The following is a 22,922-nucleotide window of genomic DNA, read 5'->3' as shown; positions in this document are numbered from 1 at the left end:
TTTCTGCCTCTTCATGAGGTATCATCAAGTTCTCCCACTGTTTGGTCCAGGGTTTCTCCATCCATATCCACTCCCAGCCTTGTGGTAATATCCTCTCCTTCTTTTGCCCTTCTATATCTCCAGTTTCCACTGTCTCCCTTCTTGATTGTTCCCCAATATATATTTCTCTTCCCTCCTCTTATTCCTTTTTCTCTTGCACCTCTGCTGCTCCTAAGGTTCCTTTACCCGGTGGATCCTTTCCTTTCCTCCAATGGACCTTCTGCTTCCCTCAATGGAACTTCCACCTTAGACACCCCAGGCTCTTTATTTCCAGGCTCTCCCATTCTTTCATTGGTCTCAACCTTTGATACTTCACTCGGAAGTATCTCTATATCCTCATGTTCTTCTCTGTGACCCTTCTCACCTCTCTATCTTCCCATTCTCCCCATAGAGGTGTACTTCTCTGACGGGCCCTATGTTGTCTCTAGGGCTCTGTGGGCTTCTCCCTCCTCTCCTCAAGAAAGGACGGCAATCCAGTCAGGATGGGTTCAGCCCAAATCTCTCCCTCACACAGACAACCAGTGACAAGGTGTTTGAAGCTCATCTGGGTATCTCATAAGAAGTCTTTTCATTGTTGCAATGATTCCAGGCAATTCCAAAATTTCTTAATTCTGTACAAGTTCATTTATTTACATAATTTCTTGCATCCATACTTAAATATACTAAATCCAGAAAAGTATGCAAGGCAGTCTTACAGGCATGAGGAAAAGCCTGTCGGTACAGATCTTTAAATCCAAACATCATACTGTTATACAAAAACTACAGGCTTATTTAAAATATATCCTTGCACTTTGTAAAAAGATGCAGGAATTTAATTTTAGGTAATAGGGAAAACTTAATATGTGCTTGAATCTAAAATACAAACACATTAAAACACTGGAGGTCATAATCTAGAAAGACAGAGAATACATCTTCAGAAGACTTCATACTTTCTAAGAATACAATCAAAAATGGAAAGAAGTTTATAATTTTTAATGAAAAACATGTAAAAGTATTTAAACATTAAAAATAAATGTATACAAAGAAAAACAGCAATATTTGGCTCTGTGTTGTTAAAACAGAGAAAATTTTGTTCTCACCCAGGCATGTGTAAAATCCATTGCTGGCTGTCCCTGCCTGATAGTTATCTTTCCTCTCCTCCAAGGACTTTCACCTGGCATCATTTCCATGGTTCTGTTGTACTCCATGAAAACAAACATCTACGGTTCTCCTTTCATTTCTAAAAACAGTTTTTGTGAGGTGTCCCCCAATATTTATATTCCTTTGTTCTGCATCAGTCAGAAAAACCAAATCTTCTCAAGGCTTGGGTTTCCCAGCCTCTGAGAAGCTCAGATGTTAAGGATCAAAGGACTTGGTCACCACTGGCTCAGTGCAGTCCAGGGCCTGCAGAGACCAGAGCTTGAAAAACCAAAATTTCCACTCCTTCCAACAATCCCTGCCATTACAGAGCAATATACTCTCAATACAATAGCATTGAAACACCTAGTTCTTCATGAACAATACAGACTATATATATATTTGTTCATAAAAAATAGAGAATAGACATTAATTGGTACCCTCTTAAAAATCCATTACTGTTATTATTTAGGAGGATAAAGCCTTCTAAAACAAATGACAGCTACTCTCTCTTCACTACTTGCTTTTCTTTCATCATTTAGCCTTAGAACATCCATCCTTTTCTATTTTTACACTAATTTTGAAAAAGCGCCTATTGCAAAATATATGTGCTTACGGTATTCTCATTTTTTAGCATATGGTTCCACATCTATTTTGTTTTTTTACATATGCAAGTTTTTTTAATTCGACTACAAACAAATATCTAAAACACAGTGCAAACACCCCACACCCTCCCTCCCTTCTAGGACAGAGATTCAGACCTCATTGCATCCCAACTTTTCCAAATTCCAGAGAGCACTGAAAGAGAAAAAAGAAAAAAACAAAGCCCATCAATCATTTTGCCCTATCTTGAAGTCTGTCCCCGGGCCCAAGCATGTATTAAGTTCCAACGTTGTTTTGCATAGTCTCTTGGTTGATCTCATAGTGTTTCTGATTATATATCTAGTTCTGTAATGTCCAACAACTTCTTCAGGAGCTCCTCCATTGTAGGTATGTCTTCACTTTTCCATTTTTGGGCCCAGAGTAACCTAGCTGCTATCAATATATACATCAAACAATATTTGATTTTCTTATCAGTAATTTCTGGCATAATACTTAATAATGCTATTTCGGGTTTAAAGTTTAATTTCTTTTGAATGATTCCTTTTATCATTTCCCACAACTGTAACTAATAAACCCTGGCTTTTTCACATGACCACCACATATGGTAATAAATTCCTACTTTGTTTTACATTTCCAACAGATATTACTGCTACCTTCTGACATTTTTGTCAGTTTTATAGGCTCAAGGTTGACTCAGCCTTCCATCCTTCCGAGGTCGGTAAAATGAGTACCCAGCTTGCTGGGGGGGCAATGTGTAGCCTTTATAATTAAAAATTGTAAACCGCCCGGAGAGTGCTTGTAGCGCTAAGGGGCGGTATATAAGTCCAATAAATAAATAAAATAAATAAATAAATATAATGCCATCTATAAAACATTTTGAGGATATTTTCTCTTAAATTTACTGGCTTGATCATTTTATAACAGTCTTTCCACATCATCGTCCAGTGATCAATGTCAATATTATAGCCGAAATCCCTTGCCCATTTTATCATTGTCTCCTTTACCCTCTCATCCTCCAGTTCATATTCCAATAAGTATGTATACATTTTCTTTGTTATTTTCTCATCAGTATAGATCCAGTTTATCTACCTGTACTTCACCTTCAAAAAAGCCCAAATTTCTATCTTTTTTTTATATCTTGCTTTTAATTTATTCAATGACCACCAATCTGTTGCCACCCCTAGTTCCTCTAATTCTTGCTTACTTTTTATATTTTGTTCTCTGTTAAGTAATTCTTTGTAGGTTAACATCATCCCTTTCTGGTTCAATACTTTCATCGTAAAGGCTTCTATGGGGGCTACCCATAATGAAGTTTTCTTATGTTTGTGCTCAGAATTTATACCACTCTAGACCCAATGCTCTCCTTACACGATGTTCCATAAAGTATTATTGTACCTTATATTTCCCATATCACACATATGCATGCCAGCCCATGCTTGGGTCATACCCTTCTAGTTTCAATAATCTTTGGTTTATCAGGGTTATCCATTCTTTTATCCATGTCATCGCACACACCTTATAATATAATAGCCAGTTTGGAAGTCCTACACCTCCCCTTTCTTTCAAGTCCTGTAATAGCTTAAGTTTTATTCTTGGTTTCTTAGTCTTCCATATAAATTTGGTTGTCAGTCGATTCAATTCTTTAAAATATTTGAAGTTTAATAATATTGGTAGATTTTGGAAAAGAAATAGTAGTTTAGGCAAAATCATCATCTTTATCGTTGCAATTCTTCCCATCAATGATAGCTGTAGCTTACTCCAATCTTCCAGGTTCTTCTGAATTTCCTTCTGTATTCTGAGATAATTCTCTTTCATTAGGTTGCTGGTTTTTTTAGTGATGATGACTCCTAAATATTTTATTTTTTGTAGTACTTCAAAATTAATTTCCCTCAACAGTTTTCCAACTTCTTCTTTATGTTTTTAATCATAACTTTTGTTTCTTGATGATTAATTTGGAGACCTGACACTTCTCCATAATCTTCTATGATTCTCATTACTTCCTCTAGGTCTCCCTGAGGGTTCTCAAGTATTATTACCAGATCATCAGCATAAGCTTGTACCTTAAATTCTTTGCCTCTAATTTTTATTCCTTTAACTTTCATTAGCTCTTATCTGTCTATTTAGGATTTCCAGCGTTAATATAAATAAAAGAGGAGATAACGGACAACCCTGTCTTGTGCCTTGTTCAATCGATATACTCTCCGTTAAATTCCCATTGACCTTGATCTTGGCTTCTTGCTTAGAGTATACTGCTTTGATTATTTGTAGAAATTTTCCTTCCACTCCCATTTCCTTTAGTTATAACATCATAAACTCCCAGTTGACATTATCGAAGGCTTTCTTTGCATCTAGAAAGATTAACATCATCTGCTTTCCTGGATGTAGTTCATAATATTCTAAAATGTCTATCATTGTCCTTATGTTTGATGACAATTTCCTTTTGGGAAGGAAACGTGTTTGGTCTTTGTGTATTATTTCTCCTAATATTTCCTTTAATCTTGAAGCCCAGATGGCTGTGAAGATCTTATAATCAACATTTAGTAGAGAGATTGGTCTGTAATTCTTGATTTTGTTCTTTTCGGTCCCCTCTTTATGTATTAATGAGATGTGTGCCTCTATCCATGTATTTGGTATTACCCCCTTGGACTCAATGACTTTAGTTAACTTCTTAAATTGCGGACTTAAGATTTCTTCAAACGTCTTATAATATTCAGATGGTAATCCATCTGGTCCTGGGGATTTGCCATTTTCCTGTTTTTTCCAAGCCTCTTGAATCTCCTCCATTGTGATTGGTTTGTTTAATTTCTCAAGTTGCTGGGGGTCAAGCTTCCATTTGGAGATTTATTCAAGTATTCCAATTGCTTCTCTTGCTCTACTTCTCTTTTCTTATAAAGGCCAGCATCAACTTTTACTATTTCTTTTTCGATCTCATTTTGTGTATAGATTTCCTTCTCTTGCTTATCCAATATTTCCGCAATTCTTGTTTTTTCTATCTCTCTTTTTATTCTATATGCTAACCATCTTCCTGGCTTATCTGCATTCTCAAAGAAGTTCTGTCTCGCAAATTTTACTTTTTTCTCCATCTCTTCTTGTTCTAACAGATTGATTTTATGCTGTAAAATATTTATCTTATTCAATAAACTCTTTTTAGTTGGTGAATTTTTTAGTTCCGTTTTGTCCCTTTTTAAGGACATTACCAAAGTGTGATATTGTTTGTTCCTCTCCTTTTTTCTTTGTATATCATATTCTATTGCCCAGCCACGAAAAAATGCTTTCGCGGCGTCCCATATCACTGTCATCTCTGTGTCTTGGGGTTTATTTATTTCAAAGAAGAATTTTAATTCCTTTCTAATTTTATTCAAAAATTGTTCTTCTCTCAATAGATGGCTATTCAACTTCCATGAGCCTCTTCTTGACGTTTGTCCTAAGCTCATCCATATTGGATTGTGATCTGCATATGTGTTTGGTAGAATATCAATTTCATTCACTTGATGAGTTCCGCTGAAATCCAACAGTTATCTATTCTTGATCAGGAATTGTGTCAATTGGAATAAAATGTGTAATCTTTTCTTTTTGGATTTCTGGTTCTCCATATGTCGATTAGGCTTAGTTCTTCTGCCATTTCCAAAAATACTTTGGGTATGATGTTCCTTGTTTTTTCCTTCCATTTCCATTGCTCATAGATGTATCCTTTTCTTTGCTCACTACTGCATTAAAGTCACCCATGATGCATATTTTCTGTTCTGCCTTCAGAGTTAGTTGATTCTTCAGTTGAAGAAAAAAATTGTGCTGAGATTCGTTTGGTGCATATATATTCACCAGTAGTATCTCTTCTCTGTCATAGGAGATTTCACCATCAGTATTCTCCCATCTTCTGAGGTGAAGACCAATTTTGGCTTTAAATGCTTCTTAATGTATATTGCTACTCATTTCTTCTTCTGTCGATTTGAAGCTATAAAGGTTTCCCCTAGTCTAGGCATTACTAACAATTTTTTATCTTTTTCTTTTATGTGAGTTTCTTGAATAAAAATGATATCCGCCTTTGTTTTAACAAGTTTGTTAAATGTTTTCTTTCTCTTCTGAGGTGAGTTTAGCCCTTTGACATTCACTGAGAGAAACTTAATTTGTTCTGCCATCTGCACATTTCTTACTACCCGTTTTATCTCTCTGTTCCTTGCTTCTAGTTCTCCTTGCTACTGGGGACAACTTTGGCCTCTCTTCTTCTCCTCCTTGTTCTTCTTCTGAGTCTTCGGTCATCCACTGTAATTCCTCTTCAGTCAACTTCAGTTTTTGTTTCATTTCTATTAAGAAACTTCTGGCTTTCATTTTACTGTTCAGGTTGTGTCTTCTGGTCTCCCACGTCAAGTATATTCCTTCTGGTACTTGCCATGAGAAGGGGATTTTCCTGTCGATTAATATTTTGGTGATGAAATGATATTCTTGTCTTTTTTTTCCGCATGCTCCAAGGCACCTGTTTCAAAATATTTTTTTGTTCCTTTTATTGTCAAGTCCTTCTGTCTATTGGCTTTAAGAATCTTTTCTTTTACTGTTCTTCCCATAAATTTTATATGGATTTCCTTTAGCAGTTTGTTTTTCCTCGTATAAGCATTCCCCTGTCGAAAAATATTTTCAATCAAATTTTGTATCTCCTCTTTAGTCATTCCGAATTAATGTTATTAATTCTTGTGGGGTCTTTCCCGGCGTCTCTTCCAGATTCTGAATCCTCAGAAAATAAGAGGCTTTCTCCATCTCTAATGTAAGAAGATGTGACTGCATCTCATCTTTTTCTGTTTTGATGTCCTCTACGTCCTGTTCTGCCTTGTCTAATCTGCGCTCGACCTTCCCTACAGCCTGGTTAAAAGAGACTAACTTTTCATCAACGTTTTTGATCTTTTGGTCTATGCCTTCAATGGATACTCTCACTTCCTGGATCTGATCCGAAAATTGTTTGATGATGTTAGATTGCAAATCTTGCATCGCACTTCTAAAAGGGTCTGGGGTCATTAATTTGGCTGCCCCTGAAGTGGTGTAACCCAGCGAGTCTTCCTTCTTTCTTGATGCCATGTTGTTTCCCTTCCGCTTTAGTTCCCACTTTCTTCTTCTTTTTCCCCCCTTCCTTCTTTCTATTAGGAAAAAACTAGAAAATAGGGAGAAGAACAAAAAAAGAACAACAACAACAATCTACTTTCTTGTTTCTGGCAAAAGAGCCCTTTCCACCCCTTGAAAACTGTACCACAGCTCAGGAAAAATTATTCAGACATAAAATCAAATACACCCACCACAGTATAATAAACAACTCTGTTGCAGTTTCCCAGCCAGTCACTAGAGGTCTCTAGTTACTCATTAAAAAGTGATGGTTATTCTAGAAGATTTCAGCCTGCTGGAAAAAAGTTCCAATCAGCCACAAAAGGTCCTCAGCGTGATCAAAAAGTCTTAGTTCTTGCAGTATAGCCTCCTTATCAAGCGAAGTGTACAGCAATACCCGAAAACAGAAAGAAGAGAGCCCAAATCTTCATGTTAAAATGGGTGACTAAAACAGTCAAAACCATTTTAACACCTTTTATAATCCAAATGGTTTTTTTATAATCCAAGTGTGTCCTTCTGTGCGTTTCTTAAATGGCAATCTTGGCTAGTCTGACTGTGTCCGGTAATAAAAATGGAGTCCTCCTATCTGAAGGCTTCTCAGTCCTCTTTTACTTTTGACGCTCTCCAGACGACACTGATATATTATCAGGCCAATTAAACTGTCTCAGGGAGATTCTTTATTGTCACAACTCAGCTTTGTAAAGCAATCACTCTTCATGGGAGTTGATGGTCAGGGCTTGGAAAACTTTAAAAGTCTGTTTACATCAGGCCCCATCCGATTCCCCCACAACTGTCTGCAGGCATTCCAGTCCGCTTCTACAGCACCCAAAGTTTCTTTCCTTTACAATTAAAGTCTCTTATCACTTTTCGTCTGGAGTTCTTTTATTTTCTTAAAAGATCTTCGCTTTTAAGCTTGCTTGCTTGCTCCCCTCCTTTCCTCAATGGGAAGCAGCCTCTGTGGAGATGTAATACAAGTACGGATGTGGTTCCGTGCTTAACTAACCTCACAGTTATGTCTCTCCCATTGGCTATAAACCTTCGGTCGTTTGCTTCCAATTTCAGTAACTCACTTTTTCAAAGTTCTTCAAAGGTCTGATCCCTGTGTCCTACCAGCGGAGGATACAGCTGCAGCAACATCCAAAGATGGCGTCTAAGGAATCCTCTGTCTTTGGAAGAGAAAACTCTAGGGGAGACATTGCTTTCTGCTCCCCCAGATCTGAGTTCCATGCAACTAGGGGTGACCTTCTCCGAAGCCACCCACCCCTAATAATAATTATGTGGTTTCTCCCCAGTATGAGTCCTTTGATGTGACCTAAATGTACCACTGCTACTAAAGCTCTTTCCACATTCCATTCATTTATGTGGTTTCTCCCCAATGTGAGCACTTTGATGTGTCCCAAGATTAAAACTCAGACTAAAGCTCTTTCCACATTCCATGCATTTATGTGGTTTCTCCCCAGTGTGAGTCCTTTGATGTAACCTAAGGGTACCACTGTGCCTAAAGCTCTTTCCACATTCTATACATTTATGTGGTTTCAACCCAGTGTGAGTCCTTTGATGTAACCTAAGGTGAACATTTTCTCTGAAGCTCTTTCCACATTCCATGCACTTATATGGTTTCTCCCCAGTGTGAGTCCTTTCATGTGACCTAAGATGACCAGTCCGACTAAAGCTCTTTCCACATTCCATGCATTTATGCGGTTTCTCCCCAGTGTGAGTCCTTTGATGTAACCTAAGTGCACCACTGTGAATGAAGCTCTTTCCACATTCCATACATTTATGAGGTTTCTCCCCAGTATGAGTCCTTTGATGATACATCAGGACACCACTCTGATTAAAGCTCTTTCCACATTCCATGCATTTATGTGGTTTCTCCCCAGTATGAGTTCTTTCATGTGACTTCAGGACACCACTCTGACTAAAGCTCTTTCCACATTCCACACATTTATGAGGTTTCTCCCCAGTGTGAGTCCTTTGATGCAACCTAAGGTGACAATTTACAGTGAACCTCTTTCCACATTCCATGCATTTATGTGGTTTCTCCCCGGTGTGAGTCCTTTGATGTAACCTAAGGTTACTACTCTGACTAAAGCTCTTTCCACATTCCATGCATTGATGTGGTTTCTCCCCTGTGTGAGTCCTTTGATGTAACCTAAGGGCACCATTGCTACTAAAGCGCTTTCCACATTCTATGCACCTATATGGTTTCTCTCCAATGTGAGTTCTTTCATGTGACCTCAGGCCACCACTCCGACTAAAGCTCTTTCCACATTCCATGCATTTATGTGGTTTCTCCCCAGTATGAGTCCTTTGATGTAACCTAAGATCACCACTCTGACTAAAGCCCTTTCCACATTCCATGCATTTATTTGGTTTCTCCCCAGTGTGAGTTCTTTCATGTGACCTCAGGCCACCACTCCGACTAAAGCTCTTTCCACATTCCATGCATTGATGTGGTTTCTCCCCTGTGTGAGTCCTTTGATGTAACTTAAGATCACCACTCTGACTAAAGCTCTTTCCACATTCCATGCATGTATGTGGTTTCTCCCCAGTGTGAGTTCTTTCATGTTTTCTAAGGTTACCAATTGTACTAAAGCTCTTTCCACATTCCTTGCATTTATGTGGTTTCTCCCCTGTGTGAGTCCTTTGATGTGACCTCAGGCCACCACTCTGACTAAATCCCTTTCCACATTCCATGCATTTATGTGGTTTCTCCCCAGTGTGAGTCCTTTGATGTAACTTAAGGTGACTACTCTGACTAAAGCTCTTTCCACATTCCATGCATTTATGTGGTTTCTTCCCAGTTTGAGTCCTTTGATATAACCTAAGGGTATCACTCCGATTGAAGCTCTTTCCGCATTCCATACATGGATACAGTTCCTTCCCTTTGTGAGTTATACGATGTCTACTGAGATTACATTTGTTTATGTGGTTTCTCCGCTGCGTGAGTTCTTTCATGTGATGTCCACTCCTGCCAACTTGGATTTTCAATTCTCTGTTTTCTTCTTTGGTTATGAGTTCCTGCCCATGTTGCCCCAGATGTTGCTGGGCAATTCTTCTTCTCTTCATCATCTGTTAGATTAGAAAAAGAAGAGAAACAACCACTTCCACAATTTGCAGAAATAAGGAATGATGTGTTCGGTCTCTGCCTGAGTCATGGAGGAGGAAGGAAAGACAGGCAAGAAGTTGAGAGAAGAGAACAAGGGAGGAGATGAGGCCGGTCCAGAGAGTTTAACTTTGGGCTTTAGGCTGGAAGGGCTCTCCACTGAGGGACCTTTTGGAGGGAGGTGTAATGAAGGGATGGTCATTTCCACAACCAAAGAGGTACGTGAAATTCAAAGTATATTGATTTCTTTTCCTTCTCAAATTGTCCCCAATGATTGTAACATTAGTTTCCAGAAAAACAGAAGTTGATTAAAGAGGAAAGTTGATTAAAGAGCAATCAAAGTTGATTAAAGAGGAAACAAACTTTTGAATTAAAGGACTGTTTAGCAAAAATGAATAATAAGGGGGAAAACAGGTCAGTGTTAGAAAGGAAGAGTGAAAGTGGATGAATGTGATGCAGCTAGAATATTGGACTTGAGAACGGGTAAAGAGCAGTTAGTGGTCAAAGGCGGGAATTGACAAAGTATACAGAGATTATTAAGAACATATCAAGAACAACAAAGTGATGATAGTATAGTAATTAGGACTGAGAGCATAATGGGATGGAATTGTTGGTCCACTGGAAGGAGAAGCAAACAAGCAGCCCTTCGTGGGGGACCGCCATATGCAGGTGCTTTTATGCAAATGCCCAAAGCATCTGAGCAAAGATGGGAGAGCTGGAACATTTGGTGGCTAGGGATAACAGTGATATAGTGTCCATAATGGAAACCTGGTGGGATTTGGAGAAACAGTGGGATGATGCAATCCCAGACTATCAACTCTATAGGAGGGATAGGGAGGGGTGTGTTGGAGGTGGGTTGGCCATCTAGGTCAAATGGAGATGGATGGTGGGTCTGACTCCATCATAGAACCACTGTGGGTTAAACTACCAGGCTAAGGAGCAATGAGATAGTGTATCGTGTGTGTGTGCTATCATGCTCCAGACCAAGAACTTGAGGTGGACCTTGAAATGCACAGAGAAATCAGGGAGGTGTCCAAAAGGGACAAGATTGTAATTATGGGGAACCCAAATTCTCCTCACATCAACAGGGTCAATGTGTGCACGAGTCAAGAAAGAGTGACTGGGTTTCTTGACTTGCTAAAGGACTGTGCCTTGGAGCAATTCTTCATGGAGCCCAACAGACGACAGGTAACTCTGGATCTAATATCGTACAGTACTCGGGACCTGGTTAGGGACAGGAATGTGACTGAATCGCTAGGGAATCATGACCATGCGGCCATGTCTTTCTCCTTGCATGTTGGGGGGAGAGTGTCAAGCAAATCTGACACAAAAACCCTTGATTTCCAAAGAGTGGACTTCCCTCAGATGAGGAAGGTAGAAAGAAGTTGTAAGGGAAGGTTTTTAAAAAAATCTCCAGAGTAAATGCAGTCTCTTTAAAACAACAGTAGTAGAGGCCCTGTGGTAGTGTATACCGCAAAAAAGGGGGGAGGGCTCAACTAAGTTCAATTGTTAACTACTAAAGTTACAGAGACATTAACAGGAAAGAAGGGGCCCTTCCATAAATGGAAATTCTTTCCAAATGTGGAAAATTAAAAGGTACACAAACTCTGGCAAAAGAAATATAATAAGATTATACGAAGGGCAAAGAAAAGACCTTGTGGAACATATGGCCAGCAATATAATGGGAAATAATAAAAGCTTCTTTAAATATGTATTCACGAAGGCTTCTTTAAATAGTTTAGAAGCATAAAACTTGCTACAGAAGCGGCTGGCCCTCCCGATGGTGAGAGAGGGAAAGGGGTCAGAGATTGCAGAGAAATTAAATGAGTTTTTTTGCATTTGTCTCCACAACATATGACTTTGGGCAGATTCCGCTGCCCGAACAGCCCTCCTTGAATAATGAATTAAATCAGATACAAGTTATTCTACTCAAGCCACAGATATCGCTAGAAGATCAGCTCCGGAGGCCTGGAAATGGTCAACAGGGACTCAAATGGGAAGGAACCTTTTTCCAGCAGTAGAGGTGACAGAAAGCTGTAAGGACATTCCCACCTTGGCAGAATTTGTATAAAACACTTCAGGAGCCATAGACCTCTTGGAGAATGTCACTATGGAGATACAAGCAAAATTAAAGGCTGAAGTAGTTTCCCGGAAGAATATGGGTTTGCAACAGAGGTTAGCCACTGATACGATGCTCCTGCATCATGGCGGCCTGTGTGCGTATGTAAATCAAACACGTTGTATATACAGTTGTGTTCAAAATTATTCAACCCCCACTGAAATTGAATGTTTTGGCCATTTTGACATTGATTTTGATCATTCAGTCATCTTGCTTACATTTACATGAAAGAGGCACTTGTAGGTCAGAGAAATATAACCTTAAGTTTATAATGAAATAACCACAAATGTCTTTTCTGTGCTCACATCATTATTAGTTTTTATTCAACCCCCAAGTGACATTCAATCTTAGTACTTAGTACAACATCCTTTTACAGTTATAACAGCTTTTAAACGTAAAGCATAGCTTGACACAAGTGTCTTGCAGCGATCTACGGGTATCTTCGCCCATTCTTCATGGGCAAAAGCCTCCAGTTCAGTCAAATTCTTAGGCTTGCGCACTGCAACTGCTTTCTTTAAGTCCCACCAGAGGTTCTCAATCGGATTTAAGTCTGGTGACTGCGATGGCCACTCCAAAATGTTCCAGCCTTTCCTCTGCAACCATGCTCTAGTGGACTTGGAGGTATGCTTGGGATCATTGTCCTGTTGAAAGGTCCAACGTCTCCCAAGCCTCAGGTGTGTGACGGACTGCATCACATTTTCATCCAATATCTCCTGGTACTGAAGAGAATTCATGGTACCTTGTACACGCTGAAGCTTCCCTGTACCTGCAGAAGCAAAACAGCCCCAAAGCATTATTGACCCTCCGCCATGCTTCACAGTAGGCAAGGTGTTCTTTTCGTCATATGCCTTGTTCTTCCTCCTCCAAACATAGCGTTGATCCATGGGCCCAAACAGTTCTAATTTTGTTTCATCAGTCCACAGAACACTATCCCACAACTTTTGTGGTTTGCCCACATGACTTTTGGCATACTGCAGTCGACTCTTCTTATTCTTGGGAGACAGCAAGGGGGTGCGCCTGGGGGTTCTGGCATGGAGACCTTCATTACGCAGTGTGCGCCTTATTGTCTGAGCTGAAACTTCTATACCCACATCTGACAAATCTTTTTTCAGTTCCTCAGCAGTCACACGGGGACTTTTCACCACTCTACGCTTTAGGTAGCGCACAGCAGTCGAAGTCAGCATCTTCTTTCTTCCACGACCAGGTAGCATTTCAACAGTGCCCTTTGCCTTGAATTTGTGAATGATGCTTCCTATGGTGTCTCTTGGTATGTTTAACTTCTTTGCAATCTTCTTATAGCCATTGCCCTTCCTGTGAAGACAAATCACCTCTTCTCTTGTCTTCCTGGACCATTCTCTTGACTTCACCATGTTTGTAACCACACCAGTAAATGTCTAGAAGGAGCTGAGTATCACAGTCATTTTAAAGCTGCCTAATTGGTGCTTATTATGCTTGATTGGTGCTCGGTGACATCCACAGGTGTTTTCAATACCTGATCGAAAACACCTGAATGAACCTCTCTTCTTCAGAGTGGTAGTCTTTAAGGGGTTGAATAATTGTGGCAATGAAGAAACCACAAAAGAAACATTTACTACTGTATTACATAAACAATTGATGTTATTTTAGTTGCATTTGGTTCTTTAAAACGTCCTTGTAGGATTTCATTCTGAATACAATTCCAAATGTACACTATAGTCCCTAAACCCCTTTACAGCATTGGGGGTTGAATAATTTTGAACACAACTGTACTAGGATGAGGGGGGAAAGGGGAAAACTTTTTAATGACCCATCTCAACAACTAGTGCAAAGTTTATTGATAGAGATAAGTTATCTCTGCCCCTTCTATCCAGAGGGAGGAACTTCACAACACCAAGGGAATTTCACATGAAATTCTTAACACATTTGCATGTATGCGATTTCAAAGCTAGAAAATCCTCTCCTATCTCAGAGAAATGAGCCACAAGCTCTTCTGTTAACTAGCCCAAAAATCCTCCCCCTGTCAGGCCTCCCAAACCTCCCAAATTCCCTGATGAATACCCTCAAAATGGTCTCCATCAAACCTTTCTCCCTGCACAGCTTCTAATGCATCTTCTTCCCCCCACTCCCTCCTTTTCTCTTTCTGTCCTGCTTGCCAATGCAGATGCTACAGTTTCTATTACTCCCCACCCTTCTCCCCCTCTCTCCTGCCTTGTGACGCAACAGTCTCTATTCCCACACTCCCTCCTGGTCTCCCCCCTCCCAGTTCACTCCTTCCCGGCTCAGCTAGGCAATTACACTGGTGTCTCGCATAGCGATCACTCGGTTGAGCAATGAAATTGCTTTCTGACACTGTTCTTGTGATCGCAAAAGCAATCGCTTTGCGATGGCCCCTATGGGGAAAAATTGGTTTGCAATGATCCCGCGGAAGTGATCATCGCAAAGCCCTCGTTTTCGACCAGCTGATCGGCAGTCCCAAAATGGCCGCCAGAAAAACAAAATGGCGACTGCTGTTTTGCCTTGCTTTAGAGGCACCCAAAATGGCCACCACAATAGAGGATATGCGCATAAGGTCAGTTTTTAAGCCCATAGGAACACATTAAACACATTTTAAAATCCATTTAGCGACGAAATCCCTTAGTGACATTTTTTCCTGGAACGGATTAAATAAATAATAATATTATGATTAATTAACGTTGCTAAGGGAAGGCACCACTGTAGCTGGAACACCTGCAATTCTCCCTCTGCATGCCCTTCCAATCTTCTCTGGGAAGGCAAAGCAAAAAATGTTATCCCCTGAACACCTTGGCAGCAATTCCCAGGGTTTCGCTTTTGTTCCTCCTGCATTTTGGACCAAAGAGACATTGATAATGAGAATTCATGTTTTTAAACAGCATCCCAATTTGAGAAATTCAACTTGCTACTGTTAAAAGTGCTCCTGTTGACAAAGCAACTCAGAAGTTGGCAACAGCACATTATGAACCAGGTGCTGTAGATTTCATATTGAAAACAGACTGGCTTGAAATTTATGCTAATCAACCAGTAAAAGACAGGGAATAATCTGCTTTAACAATCCCTATGTACCACAGTTCCCATTCTTCTCACAAGTACAACGTCTTGCCACAGGAAATGTGGAATGCTGGTTATCTAGTTCTAGAGACACCTTGTTTGGGAAACCTTGCATTGTTTACATGTCATTTCATGGATCAAACTTTGTTGGGAGATCAATTTCTCCCTGCTTCTATTTCTCCTTCTTTGACTGCTGTATTTTTCCATGTATAAGACGCCGCATGTATCAGATGCCCCCAATTTTTCTAATCCAAAATTAAGAAAAATAAGTGGAGCTTAGCAAGTGTAGGGGGAAAGGATCAAAGTGCTTGAAGATTGCTTTGATCCCTGCTTTTGCCTCTTTTCTTTCCTCAGCTTCCGTGTAATAAGATGAGCCTCAATTTTTAGTCTAAAGATTTTAGACAAAAGTATATACATGGAAAAATACGGTTTGCTTTCGGCAAACAGGTCTTTACATGGCTTCAGAGCAGGTGCACACAGCATCTCCAAATTTTTATTAGGCAAGCCAATTCCTGGAGACTACATGTTCCATGTTTTTATAAGGACTACAAACTCCATCACAATTTGCATTGCTAGAAAGGCAGCGATTTCTTGAAAATTTAAATTGGGCTCGTGTATTCATGAGCCTTAGGACACATGATTTCTAACCCCTGTTTGATGAAGTCCAGGGGCCTCAAATTCCTATAGAATCATCCGTTACTCAAATTCATGAAGGGGTTAAACAGTAGAATGGCAACTTCCTCTTTTTTTGACTCTTTGTATCTGCTTATCACACGTACAGTTCAGGCGCTTCTTCTCAAGGCCACTGCGATGCCTAAATTGCTTGACTTCTTTAATACTTCTGCTGGGAACGTTTACTCTACGATTGCAGACCATGTGACAAAGGGAAGCCAGCGTATCAAGCACTTCACAAATTTGGAGTACCGGTTTTACGTGCCTTTCCCTTGGGCCCTTCCCAAGGTTGCTAAGCTGTTGGCTGATTTTACAGTCACAGAGCACAATCTCCCGGATGATATCAGAGCTGCTTCTGAGAGGAGACATGTCTACCCATCCTTCCTCTTTCTCATAGTGATAGTGAGCTAGCTTCAAAGCCTCTCTTCGGCCAATCCTAATGGCATTATGCAACCATTGTCCTATCTGTATACTGTCAACTATCTGTGAGCTTGTAAGTTTATTGAAAGAGAGAACTCCGAGAGAGCTGGATCCAGAGGTGTGTATGGAGGACTCTGCTGGCAGACATCCTTGTGTGTGTGGTTGATTTCTTTAACTTTTCTCTCTAGGACAGGGGTCTCAAACTCAATTTACCTGGGGTCCATTGGAGGCAGAGTCTGGGTGAGGGTGGGCCGCATCAGATTTTCCACCATGTGGAGCAAGAGCCTGAGGAAGCCGCCCATGAGTTTCCTTAGCCCGGCTGGGGCTCCGAGGAGGAGGAGCGTGCAAGCCCTCGTTGCCAGCCACAACCCTCTCCAGCTCCTTCTTCACTACCACCACCACCACCAGCAGCAGGACAAAGAAGTGGAGAAGGGTGGGAGTGCCGGGGACGGCCTATTCGGGGGGAGGAGGGCATGAGATAAAATTTTAGAAAACCCCTCACAGAATCGCCTTGCCAAAGGAGAAAAGCAACCATTAGTACCCGTGAAATTAAACAGAATGGGGTGGCCCCCCACAAGTGCACACATGCATGCACAAGCATGCGTGTGCACACACAGAGGTCTGGCAACCTTCCTCTGAGGCCCCCCTCAAAAAAGGCACACTCAGCAACAGCAGCTACCCCCACCATGACAGAGGAGCAAACTTTGCGTGGTGAACCCAGGCAGCCTCCAGAGCTGAGGCAGCTGAAGCAGGACGAGGAGGAGGGGGAAGCACTGCCAGGTGCTGAGGCGGCCACTGGCCGGGTTGGTGCTGGGGGTGCCAAAAGAGAAAGAGAGCCAGAGAGTAGCTTCTCTGGAATAGGCGGTGGTGGTGGCAGCTGCTGTTGATAGCTTGGAGGCGCTCTTTGAGGACGGGCCTGGAGCAAGCTCCGCTCTCAGGCATTGCTCAGCAGCAGCTCAGACGCTTGGGGAAAAGGGCCAGCAGCATGCCTCGCTCGCTGGCTCTTCCTCAAGACAGCACCTCTTGCACCCCCTGTTACATACAACTATGACATTACCTGCCCGTCACTGCTGAAGCTGTGAGTCATCTACCAATGGCGTGACGGAGGGTGGGACGTAAGGGGTGGAGCTGTTGTATATAAGGGGAGTGAATGGTGTGAGAGTTTCAGATAGGGCTTTGAGATAGGGTTGTGAGATAGGGCTTTGAGATAGGGACGGTTAGGGCTTGGAGATACTGTGAGATAAGAACTGTGCTACATAGTGAGGGTCTGTGAGAGCGTGTGTGTGAAAGTTATAATATTATAGTGATTAAAGTATTTATATTCAAGTGATTTACCATTCCTTTTTGTTTGTACATAATAAACCTAAGTTTTTATTTTGAAATCATACTTTGGCCTGAAGCTTCATTTGAGGGAATGGTTGGTGGCAGTGGGAACAAGAGTGATTGAGTGTGACGTAACGGCCCCTTTGTGAGGTGTAAGGAGGCTGTTACACCCCCCCATCCGGAACTGCAGCCTGCCAGCCAGCAGACAACCACCACTGCTGAAGAGGCTGAAACTGATCTATTCTATGAAGACCTACAACACCTTCTAGAACTGACACCAAAGAAAGATGTTCTTCTCATTCTAGGGGACTGGAATGCTAAAGTAGGGAGCCAAGAGATAGAAGGAACAACAGGGAAGTTTGGCCTTGGAGTTCAGAACGAAGCAGGACAAAGGCTAATAGAGTTTTGTCAAGAGAACAAGCTGGTCATCACAAATACACTTTTCCAACAACATGAGAGGTGACTCTACACATGGACATCACCAGATGGTCAATATCCAAATCAGATTGATTATATTCTCCACATCAGCTCCTTATAACAAAATTCAAGGTTAAACTGAAGAAAGTATGAAAAACCACTGGGCTAGTAAGGTATAATCTAAACCGAATCCATTATGAATACACAGTGGAAGTGAAAAACAGATTTAAGGAACTAGATTCGATGGACAGAGTGGCTGAATACCTATGGATGGAGGCTCATAACATTGTACAGCAGACAGCAACAAAAAACATCCTAAAGAAAAAGGAAATGGAAGAAAGCAAAGTGGCTGTCTAATGAGGCCTTACAAATGGCAGAGAAGAGAAGGGAAACCAAATACATGGGAGATAGGTAAAGTTAAAGAAACCTGAATGCAGACTTCCAAAGAAATGCAAGGAGAGACAGGAGGGCCTTCTTAAATGAGCAATGCAAAGAAATAAGAGGAAAACAATAGAAAGGGGAAAACCAGAGATCTGTTCAAGAGAACTGAAGATATTAAAGGAACATTTTGTGCAAAGATGGACATGATAAAGGACAAAAATGGTAGGGATCTTACAGAAGCAGAAGACATCAAGAACAGGTGGCAAGAATACACAGAGGAATTACACCAGAAAGATATGGATGTTTTGGACATGCCAGATAGTGTGGTTGCTGACCTTAAGCCAGACATCCTGGAGAGGGAAGTCAAGTGGGCCTGAGAAAGCCTGGCTAACAACAAGGCCAGTGGAGGTGATGGCATTCCAGTAGGAAACCACAGGCCGGTTAGCCTAATGTCTGTTCCACGGAAGGTTTGCCTCTTATCAAGAGGAACTGCCATTGGTGACCATGGGGTTTGGGGTGAGTAGGATTGAAATCTTAAAAAAAAAAAAAAAAAACAACTAAATAAGATGCAAAGAAAACCATACCCCGAAAACCAACACTCTGCACAGGTTCAAAGAAGAAGTGTGGTGTTGTGGATGGAGTACCAGACTGGAAACCAGGAGACCTTGATTCAAATCTCTGCTGGGCCAGGGAAATTGAGAGGACAGTGTGTGGCAAGGCTACTTAAGCCACCTCTTGAAATCCCACTTACCTTGCAAATCCTGAAGGGATGTGGGATTTGGTTCTTTGTTTTTGGTCCCCAAAACAGCAAAGACGACTCAGCTCAGTCTCACCCCTTCCTCGGAGAAAAGAAAAAGATCAGACTGGAGGCTTCATGGATCAAGCAAATCAAAAACATTTCCTTGCAGCATGTGCCTTCGTCATGTTTCAATTGAATGGGGCACCGTCCCCATCTCTCTCCCTCCTTCAGGCAGCAGAACAAGAAAAAAACACAAAAGCAGGCAGGCAGGCAGGCGTATCTTCCCTCTGACACATGTGATGAAAACAGTAGCATACAACATGGTATGTCTCCCACTGTTTACTGAAAATATTTTTACCCTGCCTTTCTCCTTAAAAACGACCCAAGGAGCATATGTGCATCAGAAAAAGGCAATATTTCACAGTGAAAAACAGCAAGACTACAAACATTAAAATGAATCAAACTAAAGCTACACTAAAGATGGTAAACAAAATCAGCATTTAGAAAACAGCAGAGCCCGTGTGATGGAGTGGACCGAGGGATGGACCGGACCCTCTGTTGTCATGGCACCATTTGTAATTGAAATTGTGGTTCTTATTGGTTTGGGATTATTTGTATGTGCTATATCTAGACTTTTGTCTCTGTGTGTTGGTTTGTGTTCAGGAAAGGCCAAACAAAGAGGAGCAGATTTAAATTCAGCATTGTTTCTATTGTTAGAATTTAAAAAGGGGTGAGGGATATACGAATATGGCCAAAATTAGTTTTATTTCTGGTCTTGGGGTAGAAAATGTTACTCTACAGATTCTGTTTCTTCCAACATTACTTCTCTCTTGGGATTTGTATTAAGTCAAATGCCTATATTGCACACTTTCCACCCTTTCACCTTTCAATTAGTAGAGGGTCCATCTAGGAATGCTGCCTGGAGGCCAAATACAGATAGAGGTCAGAATAATAATAATAAGAAATAATAAATAAGAAGAGAATAAGATATTGCTAGAAGGGTGGGAAGGTTTCTGGATGGAGAAAGCATGGATTCATATCTCGGAGAGCATGATAATACCAAGAGAAGAGGCAGGAAGGGGAAGGAACCGTCACTCAGCCAGAAAACCTCTGTACTTGGACAAACGGGAGAGAAGAGGATGGAGCCGAAAGATAAGGGGAGACTGGGCGCAAACAGGAAAAGAGAAAAGAGAGCATGTGGAACGGAAGAACCTTCACCCACGCGGGGGTGTGGAATCTCCTTCCCAGAGGATACGACCGGAGGGGGAGAGCGGTGGACTGAGGAAACGCTGCCCCTCTTGCATCTGCTGGTATCAGCCTCAAGGGAAGCCCCACATAAAGAGAATTACGGTAGTCTATTCTTGAGACTATCTGTGCGTGGACCAATCTGGGGAGTGACATTGAAAGAGAAGGTGGGAACAGAAATGACTTTACCTGTTAATCAATTATCATCAGAGTCCGAAGTAAATGGTGTAAAGCAAAATTCCCCACACCAACACTCTTCACATGTTCAAAGAAGGAGTGTGGTGTTGTGGATGGAGTACCAGACAGGAAACCAGGAGAGCTGGATTCAAATCCCTGCTGGGTCGGGGAAACTGAGAGTGTTTGTGGGAAGGCTACTTAAGCCACCTCTTGAAATCTCACTCACCTTGCAAATCCTGGAGGGATGTGGGATTTGTCTTTTTGCTTTTCGTCTCAAAAACAACAAAGAAAACTCAGCTCAGTCTCGCCCCTTCCTAGAAGGAAAGAAAAGGAAAAGATCAGCCTGGAGGCTTCATGGATAAAGCAAAGCAAAATGTTTCCTTCCTGGATGTGACTTTGTCATGTTTATATTGAATGGGGCTCCATCCCCTCTCTTTCTCTTCTTCAGGCAGCAGAACAAGAGGAACAGAAAGGCAGCCAACAAAGAAACCACAGGAAGGAAGGAAGGAAGGAAGGAAGGAGCATCTCTTGCTGGGCTCTGAGATAAAATCTCCTCCGTCCCAGTGAGGTGGGGGCAACAGCAGGGAACCAGAGAGCAACAGGACCTGCTTCCTACTGACACTTGTGATGAAAGCAGCAGCAAACAAGAATGTATATTTCCCACTATTTATTTAAAATGTTTTTACCCCACCTTTCTCCTTTAAAACGGCCCAAGGCAGCTTATGTAAATTTTTAAAGCAGAAAATCAACATTTAGAAAACACCAGAGCCTGTGTGATGTAGTGGACTGACGGTTGCACCAGGCCCTCTGTTCTCAGGGGTGCATTTGTTATTTTTGTCACTTCAAGGATCCCAACACAGGGGGCGTCTCCAAAGGCACTCCTTGGCCTCGGGGAGAGTTCAGGTCTCCGGACTTTTCTCCCCTCCTGTCTTCCAACCCCCAACCTTGCTTAGGCTTCGCTCTTCCCTTTGAGCTCACTGGATACCTCAGGGGGGCTTATAGGGGCAGCAACTGAGGGAGAGGGTTGGAGGTAAGAGGGCGAATTCCCTAGGAAGCAGGAGCGAGGGGCAGGTCTTTTGCACAGCCAATGACCCTGAATTGTGCCTTCAGGACCCAAAGACCATAACAGTTTTGGCCCTGTGGGAAGAAGAACAACGTCCACCAGGAGACCCTTCCTGGGGAGATCTCCCTTTCAGCCTCCGCTAGGAAACATCCCAGGGAGGAAAATCCACCCCCTTCTCTCTCCTGCTTTCTCTCCTGACTGACTTCCGTAAAAAGAGTCTCTGTTCACAAACAACACAACAAGGAGGCCGCCAAGAAGGGGGTGGAAATCATCCCCGCTTCCTAAAATTGATCCTCAGCTCATGATCTGGTCTTGAGATGGACTGGAGTAGCCCTTCTCTCTGCTGGATCATCCAGGAAAATACAAATACACACTCACACAACACACAGAGAGACTCACAGAAACAAACACACAGTGTGCAAAAGAGCAAGAGGTCCGGCAGAACCGGAAACAATCATGATGTCTGGCAGATGTTCCCCCTCAGAAGGAAAGAGCAGGGAGGACCCCGTTCCCTCCCAAACCCCACTTCTCCTGCCAGCCCCCCCAAGTCCTCCACTTCCCCCCTAACCCCAGCACAGCCCCTTTGCCTCTCCTGCCCCACCTGGGACTTTGAGCCTTTAAAATAGGGAGGGGGGTCCTAAGTCATTAAAGGGGGGGGAAGAGGAGATGGAAGGCATCCACCGGCAGGATTCAGGGGAAGGTAGGGTCTCCTTAACCCCCCTCCCCCCCACACACGCACGCGATGAATCCCCCTTCCCCCCCTCTGGAGGAGACCCAGAGGAAAAAACTGCCTTGCAACAATACCTGGAGAAGCAGCTCCCCTCCTTCCGTCGAGACTGGCGGTAATCTGGATATATCTTTCCTTCCCCTTGAAAATCTCATCCCGCCTCCCGCGATCTGCCACCCCTTCCAGCGCCCACCTCCGTCCAGGTCCCGATCCGGGAGGCGCCCCCAAAAGCCCCGCTTCTCTCCTCCAGACGCCTTTCTTGGGCCGAAGGGGAAGAGGCAGGCGCTGCAGGATCCCCGCTTCCGGCTCCCGTTCAAAGGGCGTCAAGGGGAGGGGCTCTTCCTTCGTTTTCGTACCTCTAGGTTCCTCCTCTTCCCCCCTTCCTGCAGGAAAGGGTGTTTGTGTGTGTGTGTGTGTGTATGTGTATGGAAGGGAAGGATCAAGGCGGGGGGGGGGCGTTGAAGGGCAGGAAAGCTTCAAAGAGGAGGAAAATGGCGGGAGTGCGGAGCTTCCTCCGGGCGGCCCAAGTTCTTCCACTTCTGCTGGAAGGAAAGTCTCAGATGAGACACAAGAGTTCCCCTCACCAGAGTCTATTCACAAATACCTGAGGAGAGAGAAAAGCTTCTTTCATCATCTGCCTTCACA

The 22,922-nt window shown here is 42.3% G+C and overlaps 1 protein-coding gene across 8 annotated transcripts; it reads right to left on the bottom strand.

Annotated features, from left to right (window-relative positions):
- Positions 1–640: 640 nt before the first annotated feature.
- LOC140703813 (uncharacterized) lies at positions 641–22,592 on the bottom strand. 8 transcript variants are annotated; one of them, XM_078387753.1, is made up of 4 exons: positions 22,355–22,585; positions 20,714–20,801; positions 19,078–19,165; positions 641–9,915 (listed from the first exon to the last, which is right to left on the bottom strand). In XM_078387753.1, exon 4 carries the CDS (start codon positions 9,913–9,915, stop codon positions 8,197–8,199), a length of 1,719 nt encoding a protein of 572 aa, XP_078243879.1. In that variant the 5' UTR covers positions 19,078–19,165; positions 20,714–20,801; positions 22,355–22,585; the 3' UTR covers positions 641–8,196. The 8 variants fall into 8 exon arrangements, with proteins under 8 accessions (XP_078243879.1, XP_078243881.1, XP_078243882.1 ...); XM_078387755.1 differs by having other exon boundaries at positions 22,471–22,583; XM_078387756.1 differs by having other exon boundaries at positions 19,078–19,161; positions 22,471–22,583.
- Positions 22,593–22,922: the final 330 nt, after the last annotated feature.

The sequence above is a fragment of the Pogona vitticeps genome, chromosome 2 (assembly GCF_051106095.1).
Source record: "Pogona vitticeps strain Pit_001003342236 chromosome 2, PviZW2.1, whole genome shotgun sequence".
Taxonomy (NCBI): Eukaryota; Metazoa; Chordata; class Lepidosauria; order Squamata; family Agamidae; genus Pogona; species Pogona vitticeps.
Note: the sequence above shows the minus strand (reverse complement) of the source record. Positions and strands in the feature narration are given on the sequence as shown.